Raw genomic sequence first — 18642 nt, forward strand, 5'->3', positions numbered from 1 at the left:
CTGTGGATGGTGACGGCTGAAGATGAGCACATGCATGTGACCATAGTATATTACCCTGGCATATCTCAAATCCTTTATCTAAAGTTATTTTAATTACAACTTCTAATGTAGAAAATATTTTTCAAAATAATGTTATGCATCACAGCTTTCTTTGTTGATTATGTTCCTCTAGGTACAGAAAAATGTAGGAAGATAAGTTGCATTGCTTATTCCAGAGACTGCCTTTAGGACAGCTGATATTATTGGATTATTAGTAGGAGTAGTAGTAGGGATAAAGATTAATGATAGTCTAATGTTCTAAATGTGGTAAACCATCATAATATTTGTGCCTTTTTAGAAAAAAAAGTTTATTCTGTACTGAAAATGACATGAATATTTTGAGATTCTGCACTTTAATATCAATGTTATGTACTTTATATAAAATAAAAGCATAAAGAACTAATAATCTTTGAAAAGGTCAATAGAAGTGAGGATGTCTGTTTAAATGGATTTAAATTTCATTCACTAAATTAGACCAGATTGCCTCATTGGGCAAACAAACTTTCCTAACTCTTGAATTTATCAAATATATTTCTTTATGCAATCAAATCCAGAAAAATCTGTCTATTAAACTACCAAATCCTTGTGTTTTTACTCTTCACTGATGTTGAAATGTGATAAGTATTTAAATGCCAAAAATCAAAACTGTGAAAGGAAGAAAAAAGCAGCCACTGATCTCAGAATATTGTTGCATGCAGATATTCCAATTAGTTATTAGGAACAAGTGGGGGAGAAAATAGTGTATGTCCCTTTGAAAAAATATAAAATGGTTTTCAGGCAAACTTCCCTTTCATTATTAAACGTATATAATCATTTCCCTTACTAGGTGAAATATTTTTTGATGGAGAGAATTTTGTTTATGTTGAGCCATGTGTCGTCTGCTGTCATAAGCCTAGCATAATACATAGTAGGTTCTCACATGAATATATAAATAAATTATTTAAAATTTGAAGTTTCATTGAATAAATTATTAGGAATATTATATTCTAAGAAATGTGTTAGCCCAAACTGGACATGGAACTTGGAGTGTCATAAGAAACAGAAGACATGATTCTGAAATAAAAGAGAGGCCAGAAATGAGATGAATGCCTAAGACTGAGGGAGAACCAAAATATTCTGAGCCAAGATGCCAGGTTAAAAAGCAATAGCTAAGATAAACCAATTATGCTGTTAATAACCTAAAATCAATACACTTTAATCTCAATTATTTAAAATACCAAATCATGATTAAAATTGGGAGACTTTAAATTACCTAAGTCAACCTCTAAATCCCCAAAGGGCTCAAAGATCAGAACTAGCTAAAAGCAAGCAGAAATAATCCTATGAAAAGTACCCAAGTCCCTTCCACTGCATTTGAAAAAACCCAATTGATTCTTTCTCTTTCTCTCCCCTGGAGATTTCTGGCTGTCTTCCAATACTTTGTTGCCTCATCCCTGGTATCCTCACTCTGTACTTTTGGATTGACAGCACCTAGTTTTGACAGATTTATCCCTGGAATGTAAATACACCATTCTCTCTAAGTCAACTTCTTAAGATTTTAAATCCCATTTATTATGAGAGGACTTCAAAGCTGCAGAACTCTCACTTGTTATATATTTAGTTTTTAAAAAAAAAAAAAAAATACAACCCCAAACCTTGAGTGGAATTGTATGAGAAATAACAAAGGAACCCAGAAACAGAAATCTAGGTCAGAGATCAAGATAAGAAACCAGGACTGTTGGCACCAAATTCTGACAGTAACAGCTGGTCATTGATGAACTCTTGCAAACTAATGAGAAATGCTAATTATGTTAATCTTCTGGAAAGTAAGTGTATTGACTCATCAGGACCTTGTACCTTTTATTTCCAACAAATTTACGTGATAAATATACACTTGCTTGATTTCCAAAGTGACGAAAATAAGTGTTCTATTTTTCTCCCGTCAATTCACTACATTCATTATACTTAGAAATGAATTTAACAATTATTGATAGATCATACCAAGCTCTGTGTTCATACTAGGTGTACCACAAGACAGTCACTCTTCTCAAGGAAAGACACACAAGTACACTGTCCTTTGATTTTAAAAAAAGGGTGACAAAGGATGCTACGTGAGCATTTACTAAGGGTACCTTTCCAGTCTGGCACTGTCAGAGGAGTTTTAAAGAGGGTAACTCTAATCTGAAATCTTAAGAACAAATGGGCTTTATTCAAGCTAAGAATGTTTGGATAAAGCACTGTAGGCAGAAGGAAGCGTTAAGTGAAAAAACAAAAAATAGTCCTTTTCTATTGACTTGGTTAATCACACAATGCCTGTAGAAGGCACCCATGTGCGGTGTATACATTCATTTCTGTTTTCTTTTGCAGGTTGGGACTGAGTTTCAACAGTATCTCTTCCGTTGACAATGGCTCTCTAGCCAACACTCCTCATCTGAGGGAACTTCACTTGAATAACAACAAGCTTCTTAAAGTGCCTGGTGGGCTGGCAGAGCATAAGTACATCCAGGTAATGCAATGCCACTAACTGGTGTGAGTAATATCTAAGGAGGAAAGCCTTCCTACTTGGATACTAGGAGGCAGGAAGCTCTGCTTAGAAATTTTTTTCACAGAGAGATATTTTTAATATCTCCTCATAAAGTCATTCTGGTTTTTAAAAATATATAGATTTAAATTATTAATTTTTAAAAATTAAGACTATTGTCCTGAACTTTCTACAATGCTTTCTTCCAGAATATAATACTCTATATGATGCAGGGTAATTTCAAGTCACAGATCAGTACTGTGACTGATTACATACTGGTTGGAAAGATGATAGATATGTATGATGGATAGGTATGAAAAAAATAGTAGCTTTAACTTTATGCATCAGCAAATGTAGATCAAAACAAGAATGTTTATCTAGCAGTGTGACCAAAGTAACTTTATATAAATTATAAAGTTTAGTGCCTTCAAAAGGATAAGAAGATACAGTTTAGTGGTTCACTGGGATAACAGAGCTTTGCAGTATGTAAATCTATAAAAGCAAGGCATGATTATTATTTTAAATAGTGATAATAATTTCATATATAATGATAGACTTCCATTGTTACTTTGAAGAACTAAAACAAACATGTTATTCAAATTATATAATTTAAAAAAAATCAATAAGGTGGTTATCTATATATTTTACATATTTGCTTATTTTATCTAATTTTTCAGTTATTTTAAAGGTCATGTATAATTTTTTCTTCAGAAATTTACATAGGCACTTAGTGCAATTATGGTGATTCAAAAACCCTACCTGATACTGATACTCTCTTATAGATAAAATCATTTTATAAGTGTTTTTTGGTAATCTCATATCTCAATTTTGTTGTTTGGGATTCAAGATAGGTTTATCTTTTGCTCTGCTCTCAACAGTATCAGTAAATTACTGATTTTGTTTTTTTTTTACTGAGTTGTGACAAAAACTCCAAATTAAATTGACATATCATAATTTACTTTAGCTAGATTTCAAGAAAGTGTCTGAATTGTAAGTATGAAGATTAAACTTTAAGATATTTTATTTCATATTGATTCTTTTTTCAGTAGATATTTGGTGATGGTAGAGTAGTGCATTAGCAGAGTTTGAAACCACAAGTAGAATCAGGACGCTTGGAAGACCTAATAAAAATAGCTAAGGTTGTTACTATTCAGATTTTAGTTGTTGATGGGCTTTTTTGTTGTTTTTTTGTTCTTCTAGTTTTTGTTTTCTTTGTTTCATTTTTCTTACTAGATCTCAGAATAATCATTTTTATCTTCTTGATCTCTGTTTTTCAAATGTTAGTCTGGACACATTATTGAGTTCATAAAATCGGTTTAATGGGTTCATTTATGAAATGGGATGGGATGGGGTAGAATAGAATATGTTGAGTTTAAAATAAGATATTACTGTACTAGTAAGTGTTTAAAAATAGTTGTATATACTAAACTTCTAAATGTAATTTTTTGTATTGTGGGTTACAGATAAAAAATATAAAACATGCTATTTTGAAGTCTTTGTCGAGTATAAGCAAATCTCATGGGCATTCGCACAGGACTCCATATTCAGAAGGGCCTTGCTCTTGGTGTTCCATATCTAATTGTCTACCCTCATACTCATTTTACCTCGCTTCCTATAGGCACCTAAGGGTTTCACCTACTCTATTTCTTTTTTTTATAAGTATATATTTACATTATTTTTAGCAAAATTATCTAGTTGTTCAACATCACCACAATTAGTTTTAGAACATTTCTATTACTCTCAAAATATCCCTCTTATTGATTTTCAGTCAGTTCTCAATCTCATTCCCAGCCACAGTCAATCGTTTATCTTTTATCTATCTCTATGGATTTCCCTTTTCTGGACATTTTATACAGAAGAAATCATGCAGTGTTTGGCTTTTGTGTCTGGCTTCTTTCATTTATTGAAATGATTTTAGGTAATCTACATCAAGACATGTATCAGATGTTCATTCATGTTTATTGATAAATAGCATTTCATTGCATGATTATACCACTTTTGGTTTGTTAGTGCTACCTCTTTTGATTATGTTTTGAAATCGAAAGTCTTCTAACTGTTGTTATTTTTCAAAATTGTTTTGGCTATTATTGTTCCTTTTGCAAATCCATATAATTTTAGAATAAGTTAGAATAGCCTGATAAATCTTTGATAGGGATTGTGTAGAATCTATAGATCAACTAGGGGAAATTTTCATCTTAACATTGAGATCTTAATATTGTGCTGAAATTCTTAATTGCAGTTGTTTTTTGCACATTCCTTTGGATATTTTTAATCTATATTTATATGAGATATTTGACCTTAGTTTTCTTGTGATGATTTTTGTATGGCTTTAATATTAGAAAATATCAGCCTCATAGAATGAGTTGGAAATTAACAAATATGTAATATTTCTCTATGTTATTGTTATTGTGGCAATATTTTGTCATTTTTAGGGTACAAGTGTTACAATTCTTTTATTTTTTCTATTTTTAAATGTTTTTTCATGCTATTGTGAACAAATTATTGCCTCAATTTTATTTTTGAATTCTGGCTATAATATAGAAATTCAATTCATTTTTGTGCCTCATTCTTCTATCTTAATATTGTGCTGAAATTCTTAATTGCAGTTGTTTTTTGCACATTCCTTTGGATATTTTTTATCTATATTTATATGAGATATTTGACCTTAGTTTTCTTGTGATGATTTTTGTATGGATTTAATATTAGAAAATATCAACCTCATAGAATGAGTTGGAAATCTAACTTTATTTTTACACAGAGTAATACTTGCTTTATGTTTTGATATTTTCTTCTCTCACCTTCAAAATTAGCCATAAACTCTAGCCTAACAGTCTCCTCTTTTTTGCTAATCTCTGTTAGGAAAAAGAGAATGACACATGACAATAAAATAATGTTCAGAGTTCGAGAACCATAAAAGAAAAAATACAATTATTGTTTTGATTTTAATATTCCTTGTTTCTGTTTCTATATAACATCTATTGTTCTCCTTCTAAACCCTTTTAAACAAGGCTTCTGGTAGGTGGAACTGTATATCAAGTAAATTATTTTAAGAGACCACTTTGTAGATTTTAAAGCTTGCTTTATAAATTGCTGCTTTAGCATTATGTTTTAGCCTTAGTTGTATGGTCGTGTGATCAAGTCATTTCTTTCTCTTTAGAATTCACATCTACATAATAAAAGTAAAAAAACAAAATTAAAGTCCTTTTTGTAAGTCTGATAGTTTCCCTAAGGAAATCTATGAACAAATTACATTATAAACATAATCATAAAATATATTTCAAGAAAAAATTCTAATGAACTATAGCATTATATTTATAGAGTAGAACTTGTAACATAGAATAAATTTTATTAAAACTTCTTAGGTTTATTTATTTCAAACATTGACACTCAAGTGTTTTCTAGAAATCGTGATACTTCATTTAGATTTTAATGTTGTATGCCTTTTTTCTTTACTATATATTACTTCATCATTTTATATAATTTCATTAAAAGGTCTATTAAAGGTCTATCAGTTTTCTTTTTCCTAGAAACATAATATTTCATGTAGATACAATTTATGAATTAACTATGATTCATTCATTTATTTATTCAACATATATTTATTTAACACTATTCTAGTGGACATTGGTGATATGGTCATGAACAAAATAGAAAAGGTTTCTCTCCTCATGGAGCTTTTATTCTAGAGGAGGAAAACAGAAAAAAAAAACAAATAAATATATAATATGCTATATAGTGATAATTGCTATAAAGAAAGATAAAGAAATATAATTGGGATGAAAGATGGCAGAATGACATAGTCAAGAAAGACTTCTATGGTAAGAAAAAAATTAATTTTATGAGCAATAAACCTAGCAAGACATCTTGGATAAGATTATTCCAGGTGGAAGAAACAATGTGTGTCAACTTGAAGAGGAACTATGCTTTCTTTGTATACTGGAGAAGCAAGGAAGCCAGGAGAGTTAGACTGAACAGTAAGGAAAGATGAGATCAGAACAGAAGGATGTAAATCATGTAGGATTAAGAAACCAGTGTGAATATTTTGAATTTTATTCTACATGACATGGGAAACCACTGAAGTGCTAAGGCAAAGAAAAAATAACTTGCCTTATTTTTAAAAATAATCGCTTTATGGAGAAAGAAAGAAATAAAGAAAGAGACACAGACAGGAAGACAGACAGATAGACAGACAACAAAAAGGAACAGATTTTAGGAAGGCAAAGAAGAAGCAGGAAATACAATCAGTGCAATTTCAATAGTCCAGAAGAAGATAATGGCGGCTTTTGGAAAGAATTCAAGAGTAGAAATGGGGACCACTGGATTAAATGTACATTTTCAAGGTTGAGCTGGCAAGATTTGTTGATAGTTAGTCAGAGAGTACAAGAGAAAGAAAGAATCAAGGATAATGCCAATGTTTTTAGCTTGAACATCTGAAAAGATTGAGATGTCATATACTGAGATGAGGAGACTAATGAAGGGAAAAGCAAGTTTAGGAAGGAAGAAGGAAATCAAAAGGTTGGTTTGAGAAGATATTAAAACTGAAGGATGAATATACTGGAAAAAAAAAAAGTATTTACGTGAGGGGACTTAATATAGCCAGAGGAAAAAATCTTTCTCCATTATGTTATGTTGCAGGTTGTCTACCTTCATAACAACAATATCTCTGCAGTTGGGTCTAACGACTTTTGCCCACCTGGATACAACACCAAAAAGGCTTCTTATTCCGGCGTAAGCCTGTTCAGCAACCCAGTCCAGTACTGGGAGATCCAGCCATCCACCTTCCGATGTGTCTATGTCCGCTCTGCCATTCAGCTCGGAAACTACAAGTAGCTCCCAAGAAAGCCCCCATTTTTATAACCTGGCGAAATCTCGTTAATGTTGTTGTTAGGGAAAAAAAAGAAAATGAAAACTAGATACTGGAAACCTAACTGCAATGTGGATATTTTTCCCACATGACTTGTTATGCATAAAGCCAAAATGCAGTTTAAATAATTGCCTACAATAAAAAAAAAAATGTTTTGCCTGCCATTTTCAGAATCCTTTTTTGAAGCTTTCCGTTGATGTTAACTAAGCTATTGTAGATATTCTTATTTCACTAAATGTAAAATTCGGAGTAAATGTGTATGTTAACTATTTAGTAAAGCTTTTCTTTTTTAATTTGCAGAAGAAATCAAATTTTAAAAATATCGATCTTCTGTAACCATAGAGTAAATAGTGCCTTTGACATAAAGTTAAACGTCAGACACTAGCTCTGTATTAATCCCCATTATTACTGGAAAAGCCTCATTTGAACGTGCAAATTCAATACAGGCTATGTAAAGTTTTTGCTAATGTCATTATTTTGAAAAAAAAATAAATAAATTCACAAATTCACATTTGAAATTACTATTGTATGCAAGTGTAATTGTAAATCTTCCCTAAATTTAATTTTCTGAAAATAGTAGATGTTGCTTTCTTGAAATACACAGAACATTTTTTTAAGTTCTTAGGTATTTCTTCTACCCCATCTTTTAACATTCATTTATTGTAGCTTACATTTTCTATACTCAATGTTAAGATGATGAAGCACAAAGCTGACTTTTTCCGATTGGTCTAGAAAATTGATATTTTCAGTTATTAAGATACTAAATCAATTTTAAAACTATCATGTTATAATTAGGCTTCTTACATAAATATTTCTACAATTACTAAATGTATTAGAAATATTTATTGCATTCAGATTTTTTTTTCTGCAGAATTTAGAAACAACTATCAAAGCCTACCATTCAACAAGCCTGGAGAAAGGGCTGATTTACCAAGAGTAAATATTTATCAAAAAAAAAAAAATCAAAACTGGTTTAAACTATAAAGGGAAATACAAAATAGTCCAGCTATTAGGTAAGTCTTTAACTGTCGTTTGATCAAAGTTTTAGCTAAGTATCTTTGCAGTTCTTTCAGCTCTGCCTTCCTTCGTTGAATTTTCAGGCTGGCTTCCCTTATGATCGCAAAATGGGCATCTCCCTCATTATTTACCCCATTCAAAACACAAAAGAATATTAGCACAATATTTCCAGGAAAAGTCATGATATACTTTCTAATTATTATATACCAACTTCACAAACTTACAGAGTAAATGTGTAAATACTATTGTTATTCCCAGTCTGTAGAAAAGTAAACTGAAGCTAGGAGAAATTAAATTAGTTTCCTATAGCCAAAAAGCTGGTAAATACCTGGCAATAGAGCTTTTTATTTATTTATTTATTTATTGCACAAGGCAGGGTCTAATAGAAAACAGAGTTTACATTCAGAGAGTTCACATTAAGATAACTCAGCAAAGGGACTACTATAAGGTGTGCACAGAGATTCCTGCATCAAACAAGGATGGTGAGGCACCCAGAAATTGGCAATGGGGAAGCCATGCCCACCCACATGGCTAAATGAACAGAGGAAGAAACTGAGTTTCTGAAACCAAGTGAGAAGACAACTGTGGAGGATTTCTATGCCCAGAGAGCCATGTTCCTGAAGGAATACAACTTCTGCTAGAGCTGAGGTACTAATTCTTTTAATATCGATCCTCCTACTATTCAAATCTAAAGGGAAGATAACTATCAAAAAATCCAGAGAAATAAAGGCTTCCTCTGGTTCAGGATGGAGAAGAGAAGAAAATGGATCTGGCCAAGGTACTTGGAGAATAACTACCCTAGGCACTCTAATTATAATTGCAGGATTATTGAACAAACTCTACCACCCTCAGATAAACATTACATTCACATCGTATGTTATCCCAGGCACTTCTTCTGAGGCAAAATTATTTTAGACTTTTTTTTTGCATTGATCAGAGGTGCTAATAAATAAAAATATATATTTGTTGAAACTTCTTCAAATGATTAGACGAACCTGATTTTCCATTATTAAACACTAGGCTACTTTTATAATGCTTTGATTAAAGTAGAGTTTACTTATTTAAACAAATATGGTTAGTGTTAAAAATCAAAGTATAAACAAAAAACATACTGTCAATATTAAGGTCAGTCACTTACGTATTATATATAAATTTGGCAGAAAACAAAAAATATTTGGATAATTATGAGAATCATGAAACTCAAAATGTAGAGCTCTATGCTCCTGAAATATGCGAAGCTTTGTATAAGCTGTTTATATGCTGAACTTTCATGAAGTGATCATGTTAGTGACATTTATTCATAGTCTTGTACCAGGCAATAACTGGAAGAGGCTATTTATTGATTTAGCCTACTCGATTCATTTATTTCTTCATTCATTCATTTATTCATTTAATAAACTAGAAAATTTATTGTAGACATGAGATAACTCCTGGTAGAAAAATGAAAATGACAATAACAACAATAGGTATTTGTTTCTGGAGTTTATTCAGTGCATAAAAATAGCCAGCTTCTGCACTAGGGTCTTTAGGACCATGTCTTTACTTATCATGAAATCCCTTAAGAATATACTGTTCTCATTTCACAGATGATGAAATTGAGAAAGATAGGAAATGCAGAGTCAGCATTGTAACCCTGAAGTGTGCTGAACTAGTTAGGGTTGCCCTTTGCTTTTGTAATAGTTTAAACAATTTACAGCATTGTCAAAACCAATGGTGGTAGTCTTAAACACTAAAAAGGGAATCTCTTCATGGTTCTCAGCAGTTTCTCTGCATTATTATAAACAGCTTCAGGTGCCATAAAGATAATAACTGTCTTTTATTGAATACCTTGTCTTAATTGTGCATACAGTATCTCATTTAATTCTTACAATAGTCTTATAGACCACGTATAATTATTTAATACTCTTTTGACAAATGAGCAAATGAAGCCCCATAGAGGTCAAGTAATTTTCCAAGGACACACAGCTCGTAAGTAAGAAAGATAAACTTTTCATTACTTCAATGGGTTGCGTTCTGCTACTTTAGAAAAATAAATTCATTTGTGTCCAATGATGAAGAATCATTGAACATCCACAGTATCTTTCATCTTCTTTGAAATATTGTGCAGGGATAGGGCCATAAAAAGATGGTTAATCTCACCAGTAGAAATTATTAGTACATTTTGAAAAGGATAAATTTAATCATAAAAAATTGAAAATATTCTACAACATTGTTCAATTTTGAAAATGAGCTATATCAACAGTCCAGTATAGTAACCACTAGCAACATATGGCTATAAAGCAGTAGAAATGTGATAAAACTAAAAAACAATTTAAAATTTTAATTTTAATGAATTTAAAGTTAATAGCCATATGTAACTACTTGATATCATATTGGATATTATATTCTAAATACTTCCAATGAATTTAAATATGATTTCCATCATAGAGAGTGAATTTCTATTCATGCAAAACTGTTTACTAGACCTTTTCTAGACAATGGGGATGGAAGAATGAATAAGATTCTATCCTTGACTTTAAAGTGATCATAATTTAACAAAGGACACAATTGTGCAAACAAAAGGATAAATTTTATCATAAAAATACATGCAAGTTACAGCAGTGGCTCGGAGGAAGGGTGATCAGTTCTGCCAAGGGTAGCAGAATAAGCACAGGAAAATATTGAATGACCTCATTGAGGAGGTAATGGTTGAGGTGGGTTTTGATGAATGGATGAGTTCAACAAAGAGAATTAAGGGAAGGGGCTCTTCAAGGCAGAGAGTAATATCAAAGACTAAAGGATGTGCCTAGGAACATCTTCTCTGAAAGACTGGTATAAAGAAGGTCTTACTTGGCTGCTTTTTCCTCTGAGGCAGAGGCAATTTACATTTACATTTGATATACACAGAGCTAAGGATAGCATTAGAGGAAGTCACCCATTTTTTCCCTTTCCATTGTATTTCTGGGTCACAAAATATCAATTTTCTAGAATGTTCAATAAGAGGGAGGAAATGTCTTTCTTTTTCTTTTCTCTTGCACCTCCCAAAAGAACCCGCATTCACAGCTACAGTGAAAAGGTAGTTTCTAGAGGAAGATATTCAGGTATTTAAGGTTCATGCCATTACTTTTTTCCTAAGCTGAGCCTTAAATGCTGCACCCTCCTCTCTAGTCCTGACTCCTGTCTATCGTATCCTTCCTCTTGTAGGGAAAAGCTTGCAGTTACTACACCGCTTAACCTACAACTCAATTAGAGATAGGTGGAGATATAATGGGAAGATAATTTTAGATATTTATCTGCAAGGCATATCCTTAAACATGCCTTTTCCAGCAGTAAAACTACTTCTAATTTTGTTCAGAATCAAGAGGAGGGAGAGGCCTGACCTTTCAGACCCCCTCTCAAGTATCAACTCAACTTCTTTTCTTTTATAACTTTTCTTTGAAATGAAGATACAGGTGTGTCAGCACCAAGCTGATCGAGAAGGGAAGGTTCGATAGTGAGACGCCCAGTTGAAAGAATACACAAAAGGCAGACATGAGAATGAAATGGCAGGCACCGAATTTATTGTGCAGAGCACACTTCTGTTGGGAAGTGCAGTTATTGCGGGGTGGGGGATTGGAGATGCACTCGGTATTGCACACACTTCTCCTGCTCTCTTTCTTGTGCTCCCCTTCTGCTCTCCAGGGGATCACATGGCTCCACATATATCAGAGTACATACAATAGTGGCATTCAGCCACAGATGCATGATACAATAAGCTGAATTATGTTTACATATTTTAGGTGCAGGCACCCTAAATGTTACACTAATGTAATATTCTGAATCTGGGATCCTATTCCTAGCCACGGGCCTGGATCACGGCTAGACCTTGGACCAGCCAGACCTTGGATTCAGCCAGGCCTGGCACTCACATTTTATTCCTACAGGGTCACAGTGCAGGATCTGGCCTGGAGGGTGCTGCCTTGGGCCTACAATCCACTTGCCATTCTTGGAGTGGCTTAGCCCCGCAGGGCATCACCCACGGGGTATTCTTTACCTGCCATTTCTCTGAGTGCTGCTCAGCATACCAGGGACATTGTGACATGGAAACCTGTGCTTGTGCCCGCATCAACCATAGCCCCTATCATTTTACTACATTTTCTATGGTACGAGCCATCTGTGTACTAGGCATCCTGAAGGATGGGAGTCTGACCCTCTACATAGGGACTTGGTATGTCTCCCATCTCAGCAGACTCCACCAGGAGCTCTGCTTTGGATTGCACTTCCTTCAATAGAACTCTCCACAATAAAGTTTGTGCCTGCATTTAATTCTCATGTCAGCCTTTTGTGTGTTCTTCCAACTGGGCGTCTCACCATCAAAACCTCCCTTCTTGATCAGCTAGGTGCTCACAAGGTGACTCATTTCTTTGACATCATTTGCTATTTGCATGACAGGAGAGTTACTTCACCTTTCTGTGACTCATTTTCTTGTCCATACAATGGAAATAATAATAGGAGACCCTTTATAAATTGATAAGTATATTAAGTAGGTTAACATATAGTGTGACTCTTAGATCAGAGCCCAGCACATAAAAATGGCTCAAATATGTTGGTGCTGTTGTAGTTATTTCCCAGAACACATAGTTTGGGAAATAATCCTCTAAATGGATATTAGGTCTGAAGACTAACGTGGGGTCTGAGATTGTGGAATTTTTTTTTTTTTTTAGTTTTTAATTTTCTATTAGTTTCACTATTATTTTATGTTAGATTCAGGTGTACAGCATAGTGGTTAGATATTTATATAATTTACAAAGTGACCCCCCTGATTAGTCTACTATCCACCTGGCACTATATGTAGTTATTACAATATTATTGCTGTATCTCACATCACTGTGACTAATTTGTAACTATCAATTTATACTTCTTGATCCCTTTACCTTTTTCACCCAACCCCCCCAACACCCTTCTATCTGGTAATTATCAATTTGTTCTCTGTATCTATGTGTCTGTTTCCATTTTGTTTTTTATTTTGTTTTTTAGATTCCACATATAAGTAAACTCATATAGTATTTGTTGTCTCTCTGTCTGACTTATTTTACTTGGTATAATACACTCTAGATCCATCCATGGTGTCACAAATGGTAAGATTTCATTTTATTTTTATGGGCAAGTAATGTTTTATTGTATATATGTACCGCTTCTTGTTTATTCAATCATCTATTGATGGGCACTTAGATTGCTTCCATATCTTGTCTATTGTAAATAATGCTGCAATAAACATGGGGGTGCATATGTCTTTTTGAATTAATGTTTTAGACTTCTTCAGATAAATACTCAGAAGTGTTATTGCTGTGTCACATGGTAATTCTATTTTTAACTTTATGAGAAACTGCCAAACTGTTTTCCATAACCCTACAACAATTTGCAATCCCATCAACAGCGTATGAGGGTTCTTTTTTTCTCCACGTCCTCACGAACACTTGTTGTTTGTTGATTTATTGATGATAGTCATTTTGACAGGACATATCTCATTATGGTTTTAATTTGCATTTCATTGATGATTAATGATGTTGAGTATGTTTTTATATTTCTATTGGCCATCTGTATATCCTCTTTGGAGAAATGCCTATTCAGATCCTCTGCCTATTTTTTCATTGGATTGTTTGTGTTTTTTTGGTGTTGAATTGTATGAGTTGTCTACAAATTTTGGATGTTAACCCCTTATCAGACGTATTATTGGCAAATATCTTCTCCCTTTCAGGAAGTGGTCTTATCATTTTGTTGATGGTTTCCTTTGCTGCACAAAACATTTTAGTTTGATGCAGTCCCATTTCTTTATTTTTATTTGTTTGTTTCCCTTGGCCGAGGAGATATATCAGAAAAAATATTACCAAGAGCAACATCGCAGAGTTTACTACCTGTTTTTTTTTCTAAGGGTTTTATGTTTCCAGGTCTTAAAGTTAAGTATTTAATCCATTTGGGGTTTATTCTTGTATATGGTGTAAGAAGGTGGTCCAGTTTCATTTTTTTTTTTTTTGCATATATTCATCCAGTTTTCCCAGCATCATTTATTGAATAGCCTGTCTTTACCCCATTGTATATTCTTGCCTTCTTTTTCATAGGCGTGGATTCATTTCTCAGTTCTCTATTCTCTTCCATTGAACTATATGTCTGTTTTTATGCCAGTACCATACTGTTTTGATTATTATAACCTTGTAGTATAGTTTCATATCAGGTAGCATTATACCTGCAACTCTCTTCTTTCTCAAGATTGCTATGACTATTTAGGGTCTTTTATGGTTCCATATAAATTGTAGAATTCTTTGCCCCACTTCTGTAAAAAATGTCATTGCTTTTACATAGAGATTGCATTGTATCTATAGATTGCTTTGGGTAGTATGGACATTTTAATGATGTTAATTTTTTCTATTCATGAGCATGATATATGCTTCCATTTATTTGTATCTTCTTCAATGTCTTACGATCTTTTGAGTACAGATTTTTTACCTCCATGGTTAAATTTATTCCTAGATATTTTTCGATGCAATTTTAAATGGAGTTGTTTAATTTCTCTTTCTGATCATTTATTACTGGTGTATAAAATTTAACTGATTTATGAATATTAATTTCGTATCCTGCTACTTTACTGAATTTATTTATCAGTTTTAACAGCTTTTTGGTAAAATCTTTAGGGTTCTCTCTATATAATATCATGTCACCTGCAAATAATGACAATTTTACTTCTTTTCCAATTTGGATGACTTCTATTTCTTTTTCTTGATAGCTGTGATTAGGACTTCCAACACTAAGTTGAATAAAAGTGGTGAAAGTAGACATTTTTGTCTTGTTCCTGATCTTAGGGGAAATACTTTTAGCTTTCCTCCCCTGGGTTTGTCACATGTGACCTTTATTATGTTGAGGTATGTTCCCTCTATCCTTACTTTGCTGAGAGTTTTTCTGCATGGATGCTTTTTCTGCATCTATTGATATGATCATAAGATTTTAATCTTTCAGTTTGTTAATGTGGTATATCACATTAATTGATGTGTGGTATTGAACCAACGTGGCATCCCAGGAATAAATCCAATTTGATCGTACTGTATAATCTTTTTAATGTCTTGCTGAATTTGAGTGCTAATATTTTCTTGAGAATTTTTGTATCTATGTTCATCATAGATATTGATACACACACACACATATATATGTATGTGTGTGTGTGTGTGTGTGTGTGTGTGTATCATTGTTGTCTAGTTTTGAAATCAGGGTAATGGTGATTTCATAAGATGAGATTGGGAACCTTCCATCCTCTTGAATTTTTTGGAATAGTTTAAGAAAAATAGGTGTTAATTATTCTTTGAACGTTTAGTAAAATTAACATGTGAAGCCATCCTGTTCCAGGATTTCTCTATGATTTTTATTATTTCTTTATTCACTTTGTGCTTTGTTTTGCTGTTCTTTTTCTAGTTTCTTTCAGTGTAAGGTTAAATAGTTTATTTGAGATTTTTCTTGTTTCTTGAGATGGGCCTATATTGCTACAAAACTCCCTCGTAGGACTTTTTTCTCTGTGTCTTATGGATTTTGAGTTATTGTATTTTATTTTAATTTCTCTCAACTTATCTTTTGATTTCTTCTTCGATCTTATTGTTAGTTCATTTATTGTTAGTAACGTGCTATTTAGCCTCAAGGTGTTTGCATGTTTTCCAGTTTGTTTTTTTTTCTTGTAATTGATTTCTAGTTTCATACCATTGTGGTTGGAGAATATGCTTGATATGATTTCAATATTCTTAAATTTACTGAGACTTGTTAAGTGACCTAACATGTGGTCCATCTTGGAAAATGTTCCATGTGCACTTGTGAAGAATGAATATTCTGCTGCTTTGGGGTAAAATGTTCTAAATAATCAATTAAACCCATCTGGTCTAGTCTGCCATTTAAGGCCACTGTTTCCTTGATAATTTTCTGTCTGGTTCTATGGCCATGCCACCCTGAAGAAGCCCGATCCCATCTGATCTTGGAAGCTAAGCAGGGTTGGACCTGGTTAGTACTCGAATGAGAGACGACCTAGGAAGATGAGGTGCTGTGGGTATAAAAAGTAAAAAAATAGGAGATTGTAAGCTTACAAGGTCCTTGCAATCTGTAAGGTCAATCAAGGGTTGCCTCACCTAAAAAATAAAAATATAATTTTCTGTCTGGAAGATCTGTCCATTGGTACCAATGGGGTGTTAAAGTCCCCTACTATAATTGCACTACTGTTGATCTCTCCCTTTATGTTGATTAGTGTTTAGTTTATATTTGGGTTCTCTTACATCGGGTCGATAAATGTTTACTAGGTAAACATTACTAGGTTTATTGTCTCTTATTGAATTGATCCATTTGTCATTACATAATGTCCTTTTTCCCTTATTATTGCTTTTTTAAAAAGTCTATTTAGTCTAATATAAGTACTGTCACCACAGCTTTTTTTTCATTCTATTTGCATAAAATACCTTTTTTTATTTCTTTACTCTCAGTTTGTGTATCTTTCCATCTGAATTGAGTCTCTCGTAGACAGCTTATGTATGGATCCTGTTTTCTGATCCATTCAGCTACCCCATACATTTTAATGGGAGCATTTAATCCATGTACATATAAAGTGATTATTGATAAGTACATAGTTATTGCTATTTTATTATTTATATTTATGTTCTTTTTTCTCCCCCAACTCCTTCTTTTTAAAAAAGTTCCTTTAACATTTTTTATAATATTAGCTTCTTAGTGGTCGTGCATTTCTTTAGCTTCTTCTATGTGGGAAGCTCTTTACCTCACCTTCAATTTAACTTGATAGCCTTGCTGCATAGAGTAATCTTCATTGAAGGTCCTCATTTTTCATCATTTGGAATATTTTGTGCCAATCCTTTCTGGCCTGCAGGGCTTCTGTTGAGAAATCAGCTAACGGTCTTAAGAGAGCTCTCTGGTAAATAACTAGCTGCCTTTATCTTGCCACTTTTAAGATTCCCTCTTTATCTTTAAACTTTGCAATTTTAATTATGATGTGTCTTGGTGTGGGTCTGTTTGGATATATCTTGTTTGGAACTCTCTGCGCTTCTCTGACTTACATGTCTATTTTCTTCTCCAAGTTAGGGAAGTTTTCAGTCATAATTTTTCAAATAGGTTGTCCATTTCTTGCTCTCTTTCTTCTCCTTCTGGTACTTCTATGATGTGAATGTTGATATGCCTGATGTTGTCCCAGAGGTCCCTTAAACTATCCTCATTTTTTAAATTATTTTTTCTTTTTCCTTTTCTGATTGTGTGTTTTCTGCTACCTTGTCTTCTAAATTGCTGATTTGATCCTCTGCTTAATCTAATCTACTCTTGATTCCTTCTAGTGTATTCTTTATTTCAGTTATTATATTCTTCATTTTTCAGTGGTTCTTTTTATGATTTCTATGCCTTTTTTTAATGCTTACTATCTCTTTGTTAAAGTTCTCACTGAGATCATCTATTCTTTCCCTAAGTTCACTGAACATCATTATAACCAGTGTTTTGAACTCTTGACTGGTAGGTTGCTTGCCACTATTTCATTTAGATTTTTTTTTTGCCTGAAGTTTTCCCTGTTCTTTCATTTTAGACATGTTTATTTGTTTTCTCATTTTAGTTGCCTCTCTGTATTTGTTTCTATGTATTAGGTAGATCTGCTACATATCCCAGTATTGGTGAAATGGCTTTATGTAGTAGGTACCCTGTGTGGCCCAGGGGTGCAGTTTCCCTATCACCTGGGCTGAGTGTTTCAGAACTGTCTCTTGTGTGGATTGTGTGTGCCTTCCTGTTGTAGTTGAGTTTTTATTGTTTTGGGCACACCAATGTGTGAAACTGACTTTCAGTCTGACTGGCTATGAGGATTGGCCATGCCCACAATGTATAGGCTGCTGGGTAGAGAATGACCCCATGGAGTAGGATTCTTCACAGTGGGCTTGTGTGCCTGTTGAAACCATCCTTTGGGAGTGCCATTTGTGGGACTAATCATGTGGTGCTCTCCTGTGGTCTGGTGCCAGCCTCCAAGTGTGTTGGTTTTGAGGCTGCTTGGCTGGGACTCCTGTGCAGACCAAGGTCAGCTGCTGCCTGTGACTGGCTACCAGGTAAAAGCTGCAAATCTATCCACAGTTAGTCGCTGCTTGTGCTGGACCTGGGGGTACATGGGAGAAGTCATGCTGTGAACCAAGGACAGCTACCACAAGTACAAGGACTGGGACAGCTCAGCCAAAGGCCCACAGCCCCTGCTGGTTGCCCG

General features: G+C 33.5%; 1 protein-coding gene and 1 pseudogene across 2 annotated transcripts in view; both read left to right on the plus strand.

Moving 5' to 3' along the window:
- The window catches only part of DCN (decorin), a 36666-nt gene extending 28745 nt beyond the window's left edge, over nucleotides 1–7921 (plus strand). For both annotated transcript variants that reach the window (XM_016160515.2, XM_016160514.2), the window contains exons 7-8: nucleotides 2386–2524; nucleotides 7175–7921. In XM_016160515.2, the coding sequence (XP_016016001.1) occupies nucleotides 2386–2524; nucleotides 7175–7369 (334 nt within the window). In that variant the 3' untranslated portion in view covers nucleotides 7370–7921. The remainder of the gene's footprint in view (nucleotides 1–2385; nucleotides 2525–7174) is intronic.
- Nucleotides 7922–16342: 8421 nt separating this feature from the next.
- LOC118614142 lies at nucleotides 16343–16461 on the plus strand (annotated as a pseudogene).
- The last annotated feature ends 2181 nt before the right edge of the window (nucleotides 16462–18642 follow it).

This window comes from Rousettus aegyptiacus, unplaced genomic scaffold, assembly GCF_014176215.1.
Source record: "Rousettus aegyptiacus isolate mRouAeg1 unplaced genomic scaffold, mRouAeg1.p scaffold_m13_p_2, whole genome shotgun sequence".
In the NCBI taxonomy this organism is placed as follows: domain Eukaryota; kingdom Metazoa; phylum Chordata; class Mammalia; order Chiroptera; family Pteropodidae; genus Rousettus; species Rousettus aegyptiacus.